Raw genomic sequence first — 21,999 nt, 5'->3', positions numbered from 1 at the left:
TTGTTGAGGAAGTTTATATGAAACCTCCTCCAAGTTTTTGTCAATAAGAGGAGAGAATTGTTTCTCGACTTAATAAGGTAGACTATTCACTCTTCATCAAAGTTCATAGTGATTCTTTCATAGCTATTTAAATTGATGACATGGTTACCACGTGAAACAATGAAAAAGCAATTAATAATCGTAGGAAGTTTTTGAACACTTGCTTCAAGATTAAAGATATTGGACTTTTGAAGTATTTTTTTTGGTAGAAGTTGCTCGATCCAAGGCTAGCATTGCTAACAAAGCTTTAAGTTAAGGGTCACATGGATAATGGTCCAAAGTTTCCACTTAACAAAAGAAACAAGAATTAGTAAAGTATATTTGTTGATTATACTTTATGAAAGATTATACTTTATGAAATAAAGATTACTACTACTCAACAAAAAGCCCCAAGTATAAAATGAAGACTGCCCAAGACCTTATTTGTTAGATATAAAAAAAAATATTTCTTACATATTTTAGAAAAAACTTCATTGATAGTTTTGCTTAAGGCCCTCATTCACCTTAAACTGGGCTCTGATTGCTATTAATCAACGAAAATATACGTACTAGGAAAAGTTGGTCTACTTAAAGCAAAACCTGCCAAATTCCCAATGGAACAGAATCTAAAGTTGATTCCTATAGATGGTGAACCACTCAAAGACCTAACTCATTATCACAGGCTGGTTGAAAAACTGATCTACCTCACCATTACAAGACTGGACATCACATACTATGTTTCCACTCTTAGTTAGTTCATGCAACAACCTAGAATACCACACCCTGATGTTGTGTCCTGTCTTTTTCGATACCTAAAAGGGGCTCCAAGTCAAGGATTGTTCTTCCCATTACATGCACAATTATAGTTAGTTGGATAGATGCAGATTGGGTTGAATGCCCAACAACAGGATGATCAGTCACTGAATACTGCATATATCTTGGCAAGGCTCGTGTCACGAAAAAGCAAAAGGCAAATGATAGTGTCAAGATCTCCGGCATAGACAGAATACAGGTCCATGACAGCAGTTACTTGTGAACTCACTTAGCTAGGATACTTCTAAAGGATTTATGTGTTGATCATCATGAGCCTGCAAAGTTGTTCTGTGACAATCAAGCGGATCTACATATTACAGCAAACTCGATATACCATGAACAAATTAAACACATTAAGTTGGATTGCCACATGATTTATGAATGGATTCAAAATGGGAAAATTAAGACAGCATACATACAAACATAAAGACAAGTAGCAGACATGTTCACAAAACCTTCAGGGCAAGCTACTTTCCAATTCTATCTAAGCAAGTTAGGGGTTCTGACATCCACACACCAACCCGAGGGAGAGTGTTAAAGGAAACAAATCATTACTCTACTTGGCAACAAATTGCAGCATGATCTGGTATAATGAAGACTTGGAGAGATTCAAGGAGAACAATATGCTACTAGTGATCTGCCATGATATTGGGCATTCATGATGTATATTTCCTGGTATAGTTCTATTCTCTGTATAAAACCTTTTGTGTTACAATGAAATAATATATGCAAAAAACATATGCCTTCTCATCATCACTATCTTCTCATGATGAGCTCAAGGATTTCAGGAAATATGAAAGCATCTAGAAAACTCTTCTGCATGAACTTGTAATCCTCATAATCATTTTTTTTCTTTCCCCTTTTTCTCAAGATTTTTAGATTATTCTTGTTGAGATATTCATTTTAACTCTTATTTTCCTTTCAGACTCACATGGTGTACTCAGAACACAATGCAAACTTTTATGCTTTGGATAAACAGGAACAAATGTGTATCCACACACATGTTTATGATTGGGCCGTAACTACCGCTTAAGTTCAACAGAAATAGCCTTGTCTAAATTTGCGTGTTTTTCTACCAGCTGAACCAAGAAAATAATAGTTTAATTGGAGTAAATCAAGGGAGCATGCCTTGAGTGCTATCAATCATCCAGACCAGTACAGCGAAGACCTCTATGTTTCAGACAATAGAAGCTCGGGAGATTGTGTCAGATCAGCTGGCTAGTGCCGTGCATCTTCCTTGGCTGCTGCTTATCGCCTTTTATTAAATGCCTCATCCAACAGCTCTGGAATCTCTGAAATACATGAAGAACCTGACCCAGATGATTCAATTTTTAACATGCATAATGAACCTGATTCTGAGGAGAAAAGAAAATGTAGATCTTGAAAATCCACATAAAACTCAGTGGAAACCTCAGCATCAGCCTGGTCCTGATGAACATTCTTTTAATCAAGGCAAGACGTGGTCTTGATGAACATTCTTTTAATCAAGGCAAGAATGGACCTGATCCTAGTGATTTTCAAGTCAATCACCGTGAGATGATGGGCAACCTGAATGGTGAGGTTCACTCGGGAGAAACCATTGATGAACCTGATCCTGATGATTCTCTAGCAACTGAAACCATTAAAGACCAACCCCGACCAAATAAAGCTTATAAAGAACCCGACCCTGATAAATCTGAAACAAATCAAGTTGTTCAGGCTGAGCCTGATCTAGATGATGATTTAGCAGCGTCACATGAAGTCTCTAGGATGCAAATTGATGAACCAGATCCAGATGATCAAGAATTACAGAGAATCCAAGATCCTTTTACTGCTGTTTGCAGCCACCTGCAGAAGGCTATTGCGACACTGAGAGCTGAATTGAAGGCAACAGAAGCAACCACTTGTTTGCAAGCTCTTTTTAAGATACTCGGGTAAGCTTGTCTGACTTAATAATTTATTTGGTTATTCTCTTTAGTGCGGTTGGGACTGCAGGTATATCGCAGTGCAAAAAATAATGCTTAAGCTATATTATTGGATTTTAAAGAAAAGGAAAGAATCCACGACTCGATATAAAAAAAAAAATAGCCAAAAAAATAGTGATTGTTAATTTTTATCAAATTAAAAAACAATTCAATAAAAAAATATTAAAAAATAAAGTATTAACAAAACCAAGTGAGATTGTCAAAACTCTTCAACAAAACTAAACAAATAATTATTATTTTATAGGTGGTTCACGCAATACTACAAACCCATCAATTTTTTTATTATAAAAAAATATTAACAAAAGAACAAAATCTAAGGATTATGATGTAAAAAAATATTAAGATAATGCATTTTTAAAACAAAAGAACAAAATCTAAGGATTATGATTATTGACTCGAGATTCAAAATTATTAAAAACCAATGAAAAAAATTATTAAGCCAAATCTAGTGAATCTGTTGAATCCATAATTCAAGAAATGATATTAAAATAACTCAATAAAAAAAATAAACAAAGAATATTAATTTTAAAAAACAAAATTTAAAAAAAAAACAAAATACTTTCAAGTATTGCTTCAAAATTAAATGGTAGGGATGCAATCAATAAATTTCATTTAATAAAAACACAAAATAGAGCCAACCATATTTTTCATAAAAAAAAATATCATAATAATACAAACCTTATAAATTTAGATTAAACTCTCAAACTCATAATCCGTTAAATTTTTGACCAAGATTAATCCTAGAGCTCAACATTTAAAAAATTAAATATTGAATAATAAAATTAATTAATTCAATTCAATTAAAAAATAGAATTCCTTTAAAAAATCTAAATTTAACAAAGAAAAAAAAAAAAAACATTAATAAAACCAAGATTACATTTGACAAGAAAAAAATAAAACAATGATGAAATTGTCAAAAACAAAATGCAAAAACCATTTATAAAAAAATAAAAAAAACAGGAATCAAATCTGATAGGTGAAAAATATCTATTTGGATGAAATTAAAAAAATCTTAATTTAATATAAAGAACAATAGTAAAATTGAAAAAAACCTATATTCCATAAAGTTTTTAAAATTTTAAAAACTATAATAAAAAGAATAAGGATGAAATCTTAAATATAACAAACCTCAAGGGTTGATTTGATCTTTTTTAAAGCCACCACAAAAATCAAGTAGGAGAGAATGAAAAAAAAACAAAAAACAAAAACACAAAATGCTACATGCTCAAATTAGGTTACTATCGAGCTAGATGTATTGTATATTTATGGAGGGGATGTTGAGATGCCTGACTATCCCACACCCGGGATAACCCTACGCAAAGAAAGATAGAAACAATGACAACGTTCAAGAGTCAATAATTTAATGGCAAAGGATAAAACCAAACAAAAAATTAATCTAAAAAAAATTAAGTCAACCCATGTTAACTTAAGCAACTTGTGAAACGAGATATGAGATGTTATAACTCCATAAAAAAAAAAAAAAAAGGTGAACAAATTACAAAGCTCATAGCCTAATAACTCAATTTCAAATGAAAAAAAAAAAAGAAAAACAGATTGATAAGTCAATGCCAAATGAAAAAGAAAAAAGAAAAAAACAAATTCTAAAAAGGATTTTTTAAAAAAAAAAAACAAACAAACCCAAACCAAGTAAAACATTGAAATTGATGAACCGGGTCATGAAAATGAGACAACCCTGTAAAAGACAAAAAAAAAATCACAAAGAAAAATCCTTAATTATAAAAAATTTAAAAAATATATACAATGAGGACCAAATCTTGCACCAAAAATAATTAAAAAAATTAATTAGAGATTAAATTAAATAAAAAAATGAAGAAAAGGATAGAAAAAAAAGTAATGAAAAAAATGATGACTAAAATTTGAAAAAAAAATGAATTAAAATTCTAAAGGATAAATCAAAAAAATAAAATAAATGCAAAGGATAAAAAAATAACAATTAAAAAAAAATAAATTGTAAAAAAAAAATTAAATTTTTCAAGACTTGACACGAACATTAAAGAGAGAGAAATGAAAGGCTGGAAAAAAGAAAAAAAAAACCTTATCGCCGTCGAACTACCACTCATCTTGGTTAAGTACCACTATAACAGTTACGCCTCATCCTTGTGCATTGGATGAGATGATTATTGATTTTTTTTAGCCACTTTAATTGTCCACATGCGTTTTTTATATAGCACAAAGAACTCTAACGCGTGTATTACATATATTAGCATATTTTACCAATATATAAATATTTTAATAAGATAAATTATAAAAAAATTTAATTACAAAAAAAAAACCTGAGCACATTCAATTATTATAACAAAACTATGGTGCAAAGATAAAAATACACTCAGAAATAGTCCTTTAAATTCAAAAAGTTAAAGGTTAAGAATATAATTTTACTATGTAAAAATAATACAAAGACAAAAAATCCCCTCCCCACAAAGCTATTTTTTCGGAGCACCCCAAGAATATAAGTGTTATTTTATTATGCAAATTAAAAGAAAATAATCAAAAAGCCCTTAACAAAAACCTCTTTTTTGAGATTTTAAGAGTAAAAAAATATTTTATTGTACATTATAAAGTTGAATAATAATTTTATCTATGATTAATTCTCAAATGATATTTGAATTCTATAAAAAATATTATATTACTCTAGTGCCAAGATAATTGTTAAGAGAAATGAGGATAAAATCATCGTTACAGTTATAGGCTTTTTAGTTTAGTTTTTTTTTTATTAATTTAATTTAATTTATGTGACAACTTGCGGGGTCATAGAACGCTTTCCGATTCTCTTATTTTACTTGTCCTTTGAATCCCATAATCCAGAAAATGTCGCCAATCACCAAGGTCTTACAGTGTCTTTAATTAACGACTAATTGGATAGATGGATGACGTTCTAGAGAGTCAGCTTCTCTGACTGATATTTGTTTGCATATCTGCTTCTCATGATTTACAGATGCAGTTGAAATTCTTCTTATGGTTGGATTTAGTGAGGATGTTGGATAAGCGGAATGATCCAGGCTTGTTGTGGCTTTCCAAGTCATCCCTTGAAGCATGCATGGCCTAGAAGTCCTCGAAGTCTGGATTCATCATACAAAATGCCCAAATTGTTTAGTGTATTCTCTGTATAAATGGTGTGTTGGGTGTATCAAATTACCTACAGGATTGTGCTCTGGATCTCTGCATTTTTCGGGTGACATAAATTGTGAATGGAAGTTCTGTGTGGAATGGCCAGAATTGAATTGCACTGCTATTATAAGATAATGCTGGATCGTCTTTATGGATTTAAAATCAGATGATGCCGCTGATTGAAACATCCTTCGTGGATTATTAGCAACGATTGATGAGACCCAAATCTGGGAAAAACCACTACCTTACCTATGAAATATTATTGTAGTAGAATCCTAAGAGATGCAGATTAACTGATTGAAGATTAAATTTGCTCTTTATAAATGATCAGTTGAAGTATTATACTTACAAAGTTGTTAATTTCAAGATTTCAAAGTATTACTTGAGATACACGTGTTTAAAATCATAATCATCTTTAAGATCACCCGTTCCAAGATCCTTGATTAAGCAAATCCCTGCACTATGCTTGTCAAGTGACCATCATTCTGATCTGGAAGATGATTCTGACTGTCAGAACAAGAAAGTTTACTAATGTCGGATGTTTATATTTTGATTATGCTGCACACTCATGTTCTTTCAAACGGGAGGTCAAATATTTTAACTTGATCAATAGTTCTCTTTTCTCATTAATATTAAGGGAAACAATACAAATGTAGCTAAATAAGGAATATTTTGCAATCATTTTCATTAACAAAATATGGATACATCATTATTTTCCTTCTACTTGTAGATGATATTCTGTAATTTTAAGGAAAAAAACTATTTCTTCAATGTGCAAAGTTATGGATGAGCTTATTCACCGGTGATAAAATTGCCTTGACGATAAGTTGATCAAGTGAAGGTTACCCCTTTCTTCAGCAGTGAAACAATGTTGCAAGAAGCCGCGGAGATAACACAATTTTATCACCCATGTATATGATGAAAACTAAATTAACGCTCTTGTATAAACTCATGAATAACGAAGAAAGGCACAGGCCAAAACTCAAACCAAAAGTATAATTTCTAGTGTCAACTTTTGGGACTTGCACTCTTGCAAGCTCACTTGACGCTCATTAATCAGGGAGGGCGTTAGAAATTCATGAATTCATTGATATATCTGCTGCACCATTAGGGTTCGGCAAATTGGTACCAGAGGAGCTTTCTGATAGACTGTTCTGGGGATGACCAGCTTCAAACTGGAATTCTTGTGGAGGAATTCTAGAGGACGCGTGAAATTTGACGGAGCACCAACGCCATTAAACACGGTGACAGGAACTGGATCATTTGCCTTTGGGAAGCCAAAGCTAAAAGATGGCACACCTACAGGAGGGAAGACTGGCAGGGCTGGATTGCTATTATCATTTGACCCTAAAATCTTCTGTTCATGCTCCTGCAACTGCTGGTAGACAGCTAGAATTCATTAAAAAAACTGAAAGTGGCACTGTTCTGTAGACATAAATACAGCAGTTATAAACTCGGTAGTCTTGAGTGCTAACTAGAAATACTGAATCATAATTTAAACAGTATAATATCGACAGTAACAGCAATTGTTTTACCCTACAAAGGTGCTAGCAGATCAGCATCAAGGCGAACAAACCTTGAGCGAGATCAACAGATGGTCTACTCTCTTTCACCCACTTGTAACATTGCGCAAACCTCCATCCTCTGGACTTCATCAAGCAAGCCATTACAATAGCTGGAGACCTGTCAGCAAGAACAAGGTTAAGATTTCCATCAACAAGATAACAAAATACATTGCTGATCCCCCAAAGCACATGCCAATAACGGACAAGATTCCCGGGATTACGCTGTTGTTTGTTTTTATGTTTTTAAATATTTTTTATTTTTTGTTTTAAATTAATATTGTTTCCCGGGATTAGGCTGCTGTTTGTTTTTATGTTTTTAAAATATTTTTTTTATTTTTTGTTTTAAATTAATATTTTTATAGTGTTTTAAAATTATTTTAATATATTGATATAAAAATAATTTTTAAAAAATAAAAAATATTTTAAAAAATAATTACAACCAACTTTCAAACATATATATATAATATAAAATGACAAAGAGTAAAGGCCAAACTAGGATGTTATCCATGGGTTGGATTTTTTAATATTTATATTTTATTAATTATCATTTATATATATATATATGTGTGTGTGTGTTTGTTTTATATCAATACTAAGATATGTATATGTTATATTGTATTAAAAAAATCTAAACTTTCAAACATATATATATAATATAAAATGACAAAGAGTAAAGGCCAAACTAGGATGTTATCCATGGGTTGGATTTTTTAATATTTATATTTTATTAATTATCATTTATATATATATATATGTGTGTGTGTGTTTGTTTTATATCAATACTAAGATATGTATATGTTATATTGTATTAAAAAAATCTAAATATTTTATAAATATATTTAAATAATATAAATATATATTTTCATTTAGGTTTTGGACGAGTTTAGAGTCAAATTTAATAATACTTATACCCTACATATTATTGGTCTTATAAGTTTTTACTCATTCAAGTCAAGTTGGATTAGAATCATTGGTTTTACTTTTCAGTTTCCCCCAAATAAGAAAGGAAACAAAGATAACAAATATACTTTGCAGAAAAAACTCAAAACTATTTTTCACAGACGTGCAATGGACAAGAACACGGGCCTTGTCCTTCTCACATTGCTCTGCAAAAAGCTAGGATGTGGCATTTAGAAACACTGATGCATGCAAGGTCTAAATGAAGTGAAGCAGAGTCTGGCTATGAGCCCCAGACAATTTCACAGCCATATGTATGTAAAGAGAAGTAATTAACACCACAGGCACATGGCATAAACCTTTTAATGCATTTATCAGTGAAAATTCCAACAGCGCAAGGAAACATGCAGTTTCTAGTTCTTGGGATATTAAGTCAAATAATTACAGGCTTCAAGAAGTGAGAATAATTGGAAAGAAAAGAAGTCATTTTGACGAAATAGTGAAACTAACAATCATAAAAAAAAATTATTTTATTTTTAAAAAATTTTAAACATTATTATGTATATGATAAGAAAATAATAATAATACTAGCAATAAATTATTCATGAAAATTCTATTCAAATTGTTTTTTTTCCTTTAGAGTTTTAAGTAGATTTTGAACATAATTTTACATTTACCATTTTTTTAGCTTTCAATCATATATAAAATATAAACATATTATTTTGATATCTTTTGTTAACTTGTTTTTACAATCATACAATATTTTATTTGACAGTTTCTAGTTAAAAACATTATGTTTGCTAAAATAAACATAAGATATATTAATAAAAAAAATTTATTTTAATAAAAAAAATTAAAATTATTATGCTTTTTTGTTCAATAACAATGCTAGAAAACTTTCTTAGACCTTAACAAGTTTTTTTAATGTTTTAAAATTTTTTGATCCTTGTAATGTAGTGTGGCATAAAACTAGTAAACAAAATAATAAAAGGCTTAGTGAAATCATTGGTCACCGTGACATTATTCACACAAAAACAAGTCATTATTGATTGCTACATAGATTTTTTTTCTTGTCATTATATTTTTTTTTCTCAATTCAAGCAAATTTATTGAGTATGGCAAAAAAGTGAAGAAAAGGGGTGATTGTTTAAAACTTGGGGTGAATAGTTTAATTTAGTCCTTATACTTTATAAATTATAAAATTTAGGTCCCTTTTAATTTTCAAAATTCAAATTTGATTCCAAAATATATTTATTTATTTATTTTTTGGTTTGAAAGGGAAAAAAGAAAGTGGTTGGATTCTTGTTATAAAAAAAATAATGGTTAACATCGATTCCGATCATATAAAAGAGAGATTTTAGTGTTAATAACTTCTATTCGATAAGAAAAATTTATTCTAGCTAACTATTTTGTTTTTTTAACCTTGCTTGATATGATAGATCCGAGATTGGTAAAAAATTTTATCTTAGGTTGATTTTCAATGTTTAAGGTGATTTTTTCGAGTTTTTTAAGATTATAAATAGGTTTTTTAAATTGTTGAGGTTTTTTTTAAAGGTTTTTAAGATGTAAAACACCCATGACCAACCTTCTGGCTACTAGAATTAAAAAAATAATAAGTGTTATGTCGTTTGTTTAAAAAAAAGGAAAAAAAATAAAAAGAGGATAGCAAGTTATCTATCCTAATAAAAAAAAAAAAAATTAATTTTATTTACCTCTGAAAAAAATAAATAAATAAAAAGGTTTAAGGGCTTCAGTTATTACATGCCTACAAAGCTAGGCCATTTGTCTCGAGGTAAAAGTACTATAACTTCTTCTTTTTTAATTATTTTTTAAAACTAATTTGATTCTTCAAGCTTTTTTTTTAAATTCAACCTTTGATATTTTATTATTTTTTAATTTAATAATTTAATTTATTTTGGTTTTATATTTATTAATTTATTAAAATTTTAAATAAATATTTTAATATTTAGTTGTTTCAGATATTTATTTTAAATAAAAAATTTATAAAAAAAGTGTTGGACTTGATTTATTTTATGACTCAAATTATACATTTAACTATTTAATTTCATGTTTAAAGTTGAAATATAGCTTAGTGGGTTGCCGTATTTTTCAAATGAAATAACAACATTTCCTATAGGACCTTACTTGAAGCTCAAAGCATGAAAATTATTATAAAAATTATTTTGTGAATTTAAAATTATGAATCCATAGATTATCAACATCAACTTTGAAATACACAAAAAAATATATATGATGGCAAGAAAGGATTTTTTTTACTAAATGAGAGTAAAAATTAGAAGATGAAGTAAATTCATCTAATAATTTTCTTAATATTTAATACTTAATTACTTTCACCAATAATCTTAAAAAGACTTTCCCATTCAGCATTAAATGCAAATACTCATTAATAATATAGGTTTTATTTGATATGAATTTTGCAAAATAATTATTTTTTAAAACTTCTGAGTTAAGAAAATAAAAAAATATATTTGGTTGGAAATAAATTTCGAATTTAATGAAAAATTGTTTTAAAAAAGGAAACAAAAAACTGAATTTTTAACTTCTAAATTATACTACTTATCTTTATAAAAATATAATTTTATTAAATATACTTCTAACTTCATTCATTTTGTCGAGTCATTTTCTCCGACAAATTTTGATGCAAATAATGATTTTAGATTTGAGAGCATTTCAAGATTACCCGGAAAAGAAAAATTGAGACGTCATTGTTAATCATTCTTGCCAAAGCCGAGCAGAGCAGAGCAGCGCATCTCCAGCACTGTACTGAAACCGAAGCTAAAAGAAAGCACTGTTAATCATTCTTGCCAAAGCCGAGCAGCGCATCTCCAGCTCTGTACTGAAACCGAAGCTAAAAGAAAGCAAAGTCCATGGCCAGCTCTTCTCGTTGGCGTCGATTATTATCATCATCTCCCCTTTGCTACCAACTGACTCGTCGTCATTTATCTTCTTCCTTTGGCCCTCCTCCACCAGTCACTCCTCGCCGAGTAGTCGTCACTGGTATAGGCATGGTGACCCCTCTTGGTTGCGGAGTGCAAACGACGTGGAAGCGCTTGATAGAGGGAGAATGTGGTGTTCGGGCAATAACACTAGAGGATCTCAAAATGAATTCTTCTTTCGATAGAGAGACTCAGCTGTACACTTTTGATCAGCTTACCTCTAAAGTTGCTGCGGTCGTTCCTTGCGGCACCAAAACTGGCGAATTCAATGCGGATTTATGGCTTAATTCTAAGGTGCCCGTCAAGTTTCCTTCTTTTCTTTTCCCCTCAATTTTGCACTTTCTCTTCTGTTTTGATTTGGTTTTATGGTTCCCAGGAGCATCGATCAGTTGCAAGGTTTATAGGCTATGCGCTGTGTGCTGCTGATGAAGCTCTTAAAGATGCAAAATGGGCGCCCACTGAGCAGGAACAGAAGGAAAGAACGGTACTTGTTGTTTGTTGTTGGAGTATATACTGTTTGATAATTCTGTGGATAGGATAAAAATGTATTCTTATTTCCTGATTCTTTGATTATATATATTTTCTTTAACGTGAAGAATACCAGGGTGTCTCTATTGGTGGGGGGATTGGAAGCATAACTGATGTGCTGGAAGCCTCGCAACTGATTTGTGAGAAGGTAATTTATGTTCCTGCCTACGTAGTCAGAAATGAAGAAAAAGCATTTAACCTTATGTTTTCTGTATAATTGTGGTCATGTTATGGCAACTTCTCTTTGTAACATCATTTATCCTTGTAAGTGATCTATGCCTCTTGAAACAATTAACCTGATACCGAGGCTTTCTCATTGCAGCGACTTCGTCGGCTTAGTCCATTTTTCATCCCACGGATATTGATCAACATGGCATCTGGTCATGTGAGCATGAAATATGGATTCCAGGTGTTTATTTAACTTCCATGTCTAATATTATTGATAAATGAAACATATGACTTCCTTATGAGAACATGTCTTGCTGTTTGTTGGTGGACCAATGAAAACTTGTTAGTTAGTGCTTCGCCTCTTAGATCTAGTAGGTTCTTTGGTAGATTACGTGGGAGAATCGTACTTAGGGTTTAGGTTCAAGATAGACATAAAATTTTGCAAGTTGTATTTGAAGGTAATTAGACAATGGTGGAGCGTTCTTTAGGGTTATGTGAGAGGTTTGACTCAATAGACAAGGAAGAATGGCGAATCGATTTGAACGTGTGCTTAGTGATGGTCAATTCTCCTTATAAGTTTTCAGCTTGTTTATTTTTCAGCTCAATGTACCAATCAATATTGTTTTTGGAGATTTGAACAAAATGAAGTCCTCAATTATGTGTAAAGTAACATGTTGGCTACAGTCAGTTTTTTTTTCCCTGGATACAGGGACCAAACCATGCTGCTGTGACAGCTTGTGCTACTGGAGCACATTCTATTGGCGATGCTGCAAGGATGATTCAATTTGGGGATTCAGATGTTATGGTGGCTGGAGGAACAGAGTCCAGCATAGATGCTTTATCTATAGCAGGATTTTGTAGGTAATTTTCTCTACCAAGTTTTATGCCTTCTCTGAATGCTGGCTATCACTTTGAGCTTTATAATAGTGCAATTTCTTGTTTGGCACTGAAATCTTATATATATATATAATGAATAATGCAATTTATTGAATCAAATTTCATATAAAGAATAATGCAATTTATTGAATCAAATTTCTATTTTGCAGATAAATTTATTCGAAGAAATTTTATGCCTTCTCTGAATGCATGTTACTCAGAGCATTATTAATAATTTCCTTTTTGGTAGGGTAAAGCACCCCCTTGAGACATGGTGAAATTACAGGCACTGTTAAAAGAGTGAAGGTTTGACCAGAAACCTCCTCCATGTTCCAGAAAATATTACTGAGATCCTTTTTTCTACCCAAAATGCCCATAATTTTTGTAAATTACAAAGGACTTTTGGGAGTAAAACTGCAGGATTTTCCTAAAAATGGAGGTTTCTATTAAACCTTCAAATTCTTAGGTGATGCCTGCAATTTCCTCGGGTTTTACTGTAGTTTATTATTTTTTTGTGGTTAAGGTTCACAAATCTTGATCATAAGCTCCCATGAAACTTGATTGCAAGTTTGAGGCTTGAGAGCAGTTACTTCATGGAAAAATACCAGACTGCTTTGGATTTCCTGTCCTAGGATCATAACTAGATCCCTAATGACGTTGCTTACCATACTGCAAGTAGAAACCAACTGCAAGCAAGGTAAGCTTTGGAAATGAGCACTATAATACCTGTTTTAGCATCCAATCATCAAAGGGATGGGTTTGGCATCATCTTGATGGTTATGTGCTTATGCTACTTCTCTCTACCTTACCTTAAAAATGCAGTTAGATAATCAATTCTTAGAGTAGATCTGTCACCAGATAAAGTCTGCTTGATGGAGTTATTCTCAGCTTCCTTTCTTGTGCCATTCATCACATTTACCAAGTTTCTTAGCTGGTAATTTTATCATGTTTAATTCCAGATCAAGAGCATTAACCACAAAGCACAATTCCATGCCTCTAGAAGCTTCTCGACCTTTTGATTGTGATCGGGATGGATTTGTGTAAGCACATTTTCATAACTTTCGATTTTCATTTTTCACACATGTTCTTTCTTGTTCTCACTCCCATCTTATGCTTTGAGCTCAGCATAGGTGAAGGCTCTGGAGTCTTGGTATTAGAAGTACGTTGACTTGTTTCTCTGTTAACTTTTCAACATATTAATTTTGTCAATTTGATGAGTTGAGTCATGACTATGATATTCATGATCTTTTCTCCTTTTACCTTGCAAAGGAACTTGAGCATGCAAAAGAACGAGGAGCAAAAATTTATGCAGAGATTCGCGGCTATGGGATGTCAGGTTTGGGGGAAAAAAGTCGTAAATCTTTCGGTAGTTGTTTTTAGTAGATAATGTCATTTATGGCGATGTTGATATTGTCTAGGTGATGCATATCACATTACTCAACCACATAATGATGGAAGGGGAGCTGTTCTGGCAATGACACGTGCCTTGAAACAGGTAATTAAGATATGTGGGCTTTGACATGTTTGTCCACTAGACATTAGTTGTCAAAATGTTTGTAATCTTGTTGAAAAGGTATCATTACCTGAGATGCAGACTACATCAAGGTGCAAAATGTCCAATGCCTAGTGTTTAAATTGTTAGATCAACTTTTATACTCTGCTAATTACTTGGCTCTCTGCTTAGCAAATTCTTTCTAATAGTGTTAATTTTTTTAATACCACCATTCTGATGGAAAACGTTGCTTTTACTTCCCTGTTTTTTTGTCAATGACAGTCTGGTCTTCATCCCAATCAAGTGGATTACATAAATGCCCATGCTACATCTACACCTTTGGGTAAGTCTTATGGACAGACCGTATCACATTGCTTCCCTTTCAACTTATCAATTTGTATCTCTAGAATGTCAATTTGTGTTATGACTTGTGTATCTGTGGTCCATGCTGAAATATCTGATTCAGGTGATGCTATAGAAGCCATTGCCATCAAAACTGTGTTCTCTGAACATGCAACATCAGGTGCTTTGGCATTCTCTTCCACAAAGGTAAATGTTCAGTTTCAAATCAGATTACATTTTGAGAAAGACAAGAACAGTGTGAGTTGGCATTAGCTCATTGATCCAGGCACTGTCACTCAAATGTATGGGGACCTAATTATTCAGAATAGAATTCCATTGTCAAAGCTAATACTCGATGAAGCATGTGCTACTGAAGATGGTGCTTGTAATTGAACTTCTCAAATTATGCATATTTGTAAATCTTATGTGAATAGTTCTCACTTGTGTTCACAACCCTTATTTCATTCTTGCATCACTGCATGCTGAGTAGTAACATCCACTTGCTTTAGAGATGAGCTTGAAGAGGCATGGTCTTGAATAGGGCTGATACTGGAATAACGGGGGTTATGAATGAGGAATTATACCCTGCTAACTTGAAGAAAGGGAATTATATCTCATCCTTGATTGAAGCATGCATGCTAGTTGCAGATTTTTTTCTGTTGCCTTTTATCTTTAGAGAACAAAATTTGTTCTTGTTTATTGTCAACAGCCAGTTCTCATGATGGTTTTGTTTGTGATTTATAATAACTTCAGGGAGCCATTGGCCATCTACTAGGAGCTGCTGGTGCTGTTGAAGCCATATTTGCAATTTTAGCAGTGCATCATGTAAGCATTTCATACGGCCTGCTTGCTCCTTTAATGAGAACCAGCTGAAACACCTCTACCATAAGAGAGTCAGATTCATAATATCTAGGCTTTTGAAAAAGGCAATAAAGAGCTGTGCGTATTTGTACATGCCTTCTCCTATGTGATTTTATAGTGAATGATCCAGCAAACTGACAACATGTCTCGCAAACTTTTAAGGAAAAAGGCTAAACCTATATGGCTGACTATGGAGGTTTGCATATATGGCTTTCCTGTCCGTTGCCTGCTCTTCTTATACAGCAGCTACAAAATCACTTGGCTTCCTTATATTCTTTAAATTTATAGTTGAGAGGTTTTGCAATCATAACAGAATGTTTTCTGTGGATGTTTCAGGGAATTGCTCCATTGACTCTTAACCTCAATAAACCAGATCCCCTCTTCAAAGACAATTTTATGCCATTGACTGCATCAAAAGAGATGTTGGTAAGAGCAGCTTTGTCGAATTCTTTTGGCTTCGGAGGAACAAATGCGTCTCTACTTTTCACCTCTGTGTAAGACAGATTGATTGGTTCTGCACTCATGATCTGGCATCGGAACTGCTGGCATGAAAAGTATGTTTCTCCAATTATCAACTAAATCTGCATCATCTGCGGTTTCTAGATATGGAGTCAACGAAATGAAATGGTGGGGATAGACTTTAAATTTACACTTTCAACTCTTCATAGACGTTGGAATTATGATCAATTTTTTTTTGAAATCAAGCCAAAAATGAAGTTTTGCTAGAGGAGCTGACCAGAAATAACTGCAGGAAAAGATACGAAGGTTGTTTTCTGGCAGAGTTTAATGAGGGTTTTGATCGAGTTTTACATTATGCCTGATCATGTTTGCTGAAATAATTTATTTTGAGAACAGGTACATCTAGCTCATGAAAATCTAAACAATTCAATTTTTTTTCCTGAAGGATGGCAACTGGTTGTTTTCGCATTTCACTTGGAGCGATCTAGGAGCAATATTTTGCGTTTTTGTTTGTGGAAGGAGAGGCAGTCGGTTTTTGAGTTCATGTGCCTTTGATTTCTCGTTCTAAAATTTACCCTTTTTGACTCAATTACCTTTAGCCTTATATGCAAGGAGCTTCAGGCTTGTGGATGGATCCGTGATCCTCTCTCTCAAGCTAAATGATTTGGTTTACTGAGACTCCATTCCAGATAATGCGGCTAGGGTTTATCTGACAGAGTCAGCGTTTTTGCTGTATCATATTTATGATAGCAGCACTGTCACCTCTATGGTTTTAAGAAAGGGGATTTCACCCCTCAAAACATATTTCGGAAGATCCTCCATTTGTACAATGCAATAAAAAACCTCATTATAACGCATAACCAATGGATTGAAAAAGAAACAACAATCAAGAAAAATAAGAAAAATATTTAGTGAATGTTTAGGATTGTAGTAGAAGTAGTTGCAGTTTTTACTTTAAAATATTTTAAATGATTTTTTTATTTTTTTAATTATGTTTTAGATTAGCATATTAAACCAATTTAAAAATATAAAAAAATAATTTTTAATAAAAAAATTAAATTTTAAGGAAACACGTTTTAAAAAACTAAGAGTTAGAAGAATTTAAAAAACAAACCTGAATAATACAAATCTAATTTAATTTAAGTGCTTGTCAATTGAAAAAAGCTTAAGAATCTAAAATTAATATAAATTCAATCAATAAGCACTCTTGATTTCACAATTATGATTTGCAATTTCTTTCTTTCTTTCTTTTTTTCGTTCGGCATAAACAAAATAACATTTGACTTTTCTCTTATATATATATATATATATGGCAAAGTTCAAGTTTGATGGATACTTTTTTTAATCTATGAAACCAACAAAATAAATCTAAGATAAAGCTGAAATCAAGAAAAAAAAAACTATAAAACTCAAATCAAGCACTCAAAAACATTTAAAGCCAAAATCAAGAACTAAAAAAAACTCGGGTTCAATAATTTTTAGAGAAAATTGAACCTAATAATAAAAAACAAGACTTAAAACACTAAAATAAAATAAATTTAAAGATAAATTGATTAGTACTTAAAAGTGTATTTTTATTAAGGTTTTATATCATTATTTTACACTTGAAGTATCAATACTTTTTTAACTAAAGCATGTTTTATAATAACATATCTAATAACATATAATACCTTTAATTTATAGTAAATATTTATCTTAAATGCAAGCCTATCACATAAATGAAAGGATTGATTGATGAGTTTAAGAACTGAAATTGAAATAACAAAAAGATGATTAAACTTAGAAAAGACATGCTGGTGTACTTCAAACAGGAACACTCTTCGGTAATTGGATCATATCTAGAGTTGTAGATCTCAGATTTAGATCTACTTTATATGGATGGAAAGGTAAGACATAGGTCTACAACTTTCATGAAGCTCGAGATTTAAAAATGCTATTTTCAAGTCCAAGGTAAGACATAGGCCTAAAGCTTTCATATGAAGCCCGAGATTTAAAAATGCTATTTTCAAGTCCAAATTATAGCAACAACAAAGAAGTCTGAATTTGTTCTATAGTAAGAATATTGTTCAGTATTTGACCTATATCTAGAGTTCTAGAAGTCCAAAATACCTCAATTTTTTTTCCTGGAAAGTTAAGACAATTTCTTAGAACTTTTATGTTTTCAAGTGGTTCCAATTCTAACGTTATCAATGACGTTTTAGGCAGACAAAAGAAGGATTGTCATTAAGTCAAGAGTTAACCGCCCACTTATCAATTAGTCATCAAATATGACGTTTTAGACAGACAAAAAAAGAATTGTCATTAAGTCAAGAGTTAACCGCCTACTTATCAATTAGTCATCAAATCAATCATTTTCAATTTTGACCTATAAAAGGAAGTATTTACCATGCATTTAGGCATTTTGATTTCCAAATCAATATCATGCTTTTGCTTTCTCTCTTTGTATTTTTTGTAATGCTTAAGTTTTGTTTTCATTAATATCTTGTTTATGTCTTTCATTTCTTTTCCTTTACTTAGTTAAATTTTATTTTATTTATATTCTTAATCTCATTCATTATGTTTAACTAAATTTATTATATTAAGGTCAAAAGGTTACACTAATGGTGTAAGAATAAGTATAGTATAAACTTAACATGAACTTTAATATTTGATACTAACATGTTTTATATTTGTTATCTTATTCACTCTTTAATACTTTGCTTGTTAAATGACTAATTTAGATTTATGTTGCATCATACTTTGGACAATAAATGCTTGACACTTTCATAACTCTCATACTTTGGACAATAAATACTTGACACTTTCATAACTCATACTGTATGGTATAACCGACATCTATGCTATAAAAGGAACTTGATTTGTTGTTAACATAAGTTATAATCATGAATGTTTGACAACATTTACAAGTATTAGCATTAATTGAATAATAATATTATAATATATTTTTTTATTATGACATTAATGCAATTTTTTTTATAGCTCTTCTTGGTGATTTTTTGTTTCTTAACTTGTATGGAAAGTTTTCTTGCTCATGTATATTTTATTATTGTATAAGTTAATGAAAAATAAATTCTAAAAAAAGTTATTAAACCTAAATAGATATATAATTTAAATTATAAATTTGACGGGTTGACCTAGCTAAGGCTCCAAGTTGACCCGTTATTCCAATCTAATTTTAATAACATTGCCAAAACACTTACTATTACAATGCTTGAATAATGTATTGTTCTTATATTTTTTAATACATTGGTATCCAAATGATCATAATATTATTTTTTTTATCAATTAAAACTTGCCTATATGACTAATATATTATATTGTTTGAAAAGCAAATATTATAGTAAAAAAGCCAAAAAAAATGGAGCTAATTAATGAGATAAAGTGATTTTAATTAGAGAAATACATTTTCAATCCTTATTTCAAATCATCCAAGTATTTTATATTTTTTTTCTTATTTCTTTTGGTTTTTGTTAAATAAAGAACATAGAACAAAAAATTTATATTTCTATTAAAAAAAAAGGTGATTGTCTTGATCTGCATCAATGGAATGTGATTGCCATATTAGCAAATTATTATATTTTAAAGAAATTTATATTATTCCTTTGCTTACAAAAAAAATGTTTATATAATTAAAAAATAATAATTTAAGAGCTCTTCGTAACATGATTTTGAGTATCTTAATCTACATCAATTTTATTTTTTTTAGCTTTAACAACTCTTCCTAACATTTATTAATATGTGTAATTGTCCTTTTTTTTTATTGAATACATGCATCCAATTTTTAGTTTGCAATTAATTTTTTTCCTTCGATGCTAGAGAACAAGCTTACAATGCCTTCATATATTATTTTTGTGTTTAAAATTAATTTTAATTGAGTATGCAGCACACCCCTGACCAACTAGCTAGGAAGATCCTGAACAACAACCACATTATTCATTTTATTTTAAATAAATTATTACAAACTTTTATAAAATTATTTAATGAACAAAAAAAGTTATTTTAAATTTTTATAAATTAATGAATCGGTTCATAATTACAAATAATTAAATATTATCTCAATTAAAGAACACAATGTTATCTTAAATAAATATATATTATTTAATTCTTAAATAAATCGTTTCCAAGTGATTATAAACTAATGAATACTTATATTTATTATAACGTCAACTTTATCTTATTATTTCATATATTTGAAAACATTATATTTATAATGACATTATTTCTCATTTGAGTTATTGTTAACTAAAATAATATAATTATAGTTTTGCTTTTTTTTATAAAAAAATTATTAAACTAGCTGCTGGGGCAATGCGATCATTTCACAAGGTTAATTGATTATTATTAAATTAATAAAAAATAACTTGGTTTTTTTTCATTTCTAAAATATTGGGAAATAATTAAATTATCCTTTAAAAAGAAAATAATTTTAAATTGATGTCCAAGGTTTTTTCTCTCATTTTCATGTTATTATTTAGTTATTATTATATTGATTAGAAGATAATTTAGTATTTTAATAAATATAAAATATAATAAAAAATTCAAAAGTAACTAACACTGCAATGCACGTGTTAACGTGTGGGAGGTGCTCCCAATCTTTTGGCAGCGCGTGCAATGTCTCTAAAAGCAAAAAACCCCTCCCTCCTTGTTATTGAAATTATTGTGATATCCTCTTCCTATTAAGTCAGCACTAGCGATGTTGGCGAGGTGATTTGTCACTGGCGGTGCTTTTTTTTTTTTCTCTCTCCTATCCTTTCAAAATTCATACTAGTTATTTAAAATTTTAGAGTTGTCCTCTTATTTATAAATATTTTAAATTTGACTTTTGATTTATAATTTTTGTTCTTGGTCTTTTTGTAAAAGAAATTGTTTTTTTAATTTCACCATTCAATCATAGTTTATGAAATGTTATTTTTTTAATGTAGTCCTCATTCTTTTGATTTTTTTTTTATCATTTTGTTAAATTTATTTCTCTTTTCAATTTCACTCTTCAATAAAAAAATATAGTTGTCCTCTAATTTATTTTTAATTTTAATTTTGATTCTTATTTTTTTAATTGGTATTTTTTGTTTTAGATCCTTTTTGTTTAATTGAATTATTTTTTCAATTTCATCCTAATATTTGATTAGTTGAGAATTGAGTCTCGTGACTTTTCTAGATATGTTGTTTTTAGTCTAATAAAATGGATCATATGTTTTAAAAGTTAACATAGTTAACTTCATTTTTGTTTCTACTTATTTTCACTCCAGCTTTCATCATTTGAATTTTTTTTTTAAAAAGAGACTGTGATTTTTTTTATTGAGTTATCTTAATTTCATTACCTTAGTTGTGGGTTTGGAGGATTAATTGGGTTGGCTCGACCCTTATTACTTGAGTTATAGATTTATCATGTTAACTCGGGTTGACTCAGATCATTTTTTAACCTAATTTCATCATTTTGTATTTAATTGGTTAGGAATTGAGTTACATTATTTTTTTTGGAGAAAAAGGCTTTGTTCTCCCGTGATATCATGGAAATTTTATTTTCGTTTTATTTAGTCCAATTGTTGTTGTTGTTTTTTTTTTTCTTATCATCTAATTAAAATAAAATCAACTTATTTGACTCAATTGGATCTATAATTTAAGTCAAGGGTTTTTCTTTAAAAAAGATAAAAAAATATAATATGAACCTCTTGATTATGTAACCTACAATTAAGATTGAAATCTGATCCTGAAAAGCTAAAACAAGTCTGATAAGAGTGTAACACAATGGAAATCCGTTCTAAGACACCAAAATTATTAGAATGAAATCGAATGATGCCACGAAGTTAGATAATCTTTGATAAGTTAGTTTCAATTTGTTCAAAAACCAAAAAATGCAAGAATCTCTTTAACATGTTAAATTGAAAAAGTTTAGACGTATTACTAATTAAAAGTTCTGAAATTTAAACTTA

General features: G+C 30.3%; 2 protein-coding genes and 1 pseudogene across 6 annotated transcripts; 2 read left to right on the top strand and 1 right to left on the bottom strand.

The window, feature by feature from the left end:
- Positions 1-2,262: 2,262 nt before the first annotated feature.
- On the top strand, positions 2,263-2,748 carry LOC105135953 (uncharacterized). Its single transcript, XM_011041068.1, has one exon. The coding sequence runs from the start codon at positions 2,263-2,265 to the stop codon at positions 2,746-2,748; it is 486 nt and encodes a 161-aa protein (XP_011039370.1).
- Positions 2,749-7,000: 4,252 nt separating this feature from the next.
- LOC105135952 (protein-tyrosine-phosphatase IBR5-like) lies at positions 7,001-8,873 on the bottom strand (annotated as a pseudogene).
- Positions 8,874-11,032: 2,159 nt separating this feature from the next.
- LOC105135946 (Beta-ketoacyl synthase) lies at positions 11,033-16,613 on the top strand. Of its 5 annotated transcripts, none has more exons than XM_011041060.1 (14): positions 11,033-11,152; positions 11,231-11,637; positions 11,720-11,827; positions 11,948-12,019; positions 12,194-12,280; positions 12,749-12,900; positions 13,875-13,955; positions 14,041-14,074; positions 14,185-14,251; positions 14,334-14,410; positions 14,690-14,750; positions 14,874-14,956; positions 15,503-15,574; positions 15,947-16,613. In XM_011041060.1, exons 2-14 carry the CDS (start codon positions 11,275-11,277, stop codon positions 16,106-16,108), a joined length of 1,419 nt encoding a protein of 472 aa, XP_011039362.1. In that variant the 5' UTR covers positions 11,033-11,152; positions 11,231-11,274; the 3' UTR covers positions 16,109-16,613. The 5 variants fall into 5 exon arrangements, 4 of the variants coding, with proteins under 4 accessions (XP_011039362.1, XP_011039361.1, XP_011039363.1 ...); XM_011041059.1 differs by having other exon boundaries at positions 11,033-11,168; positions 11,241-11,637; XR_844281.1 differs by lacking the exon at positions 11,033-11,152 and having other exon boundaries at positions 11,200-11,637; positions 15,947-16,168; positions 16,206-16,613.
- The last annotated feature ends 5,386 nt before the right edge of the window (positions 16,614-21,999 follow it).

The sequence above is a fragment of the Populus euphratica genome, unplaced genomic scaffold (assembly GCF_000495115.2).
Source record: "Populus euphratica unplaced genomic scaffold, PopEup_1.0 scaffold155.1, whole genome shotgun sequence".
NCBI classification, from domain to species: Eukaryota; Viridiplantae; Streptophyta; class Magnoliopsida; order Malpighiales; family Salicaceae; genus Populus; species Populus euphratica.
Note: the sequence above shows the minus strand (reverse complement) of the source record. Positions and strands in the feature narration are given on the sequence as shown.

Coding starts and splice junctions, on each gene's coding strand:
- LOC105135953 (XM_011041068.1), top strand. CDS start 2,263: ATGAACATTCTTTTAATCAAGGCAAGACGTGGTCTTGATGAACATTCT.
- LOC105135946 (XM_011041060.1), top strand. CDS start 11,275: ATGGCCAGCTCTTCTCGTTGGCGTCGATTATTATCATCATCTCCCCTT. Junction 12,020..12,193: donor CGCAACTGATTTGTGAGAAG/GTAATTTATGTT, acceptor TTCTCATTGCAG/CGACTTCGTCGGCTTAGTCC. Junction 14,411..14,689: donor TGACACGTGCCTTGAAACAG/GTAATTAAGATA, acceptor TGTCAATGACAG/TCTGGTCTTCATCCCAATCA.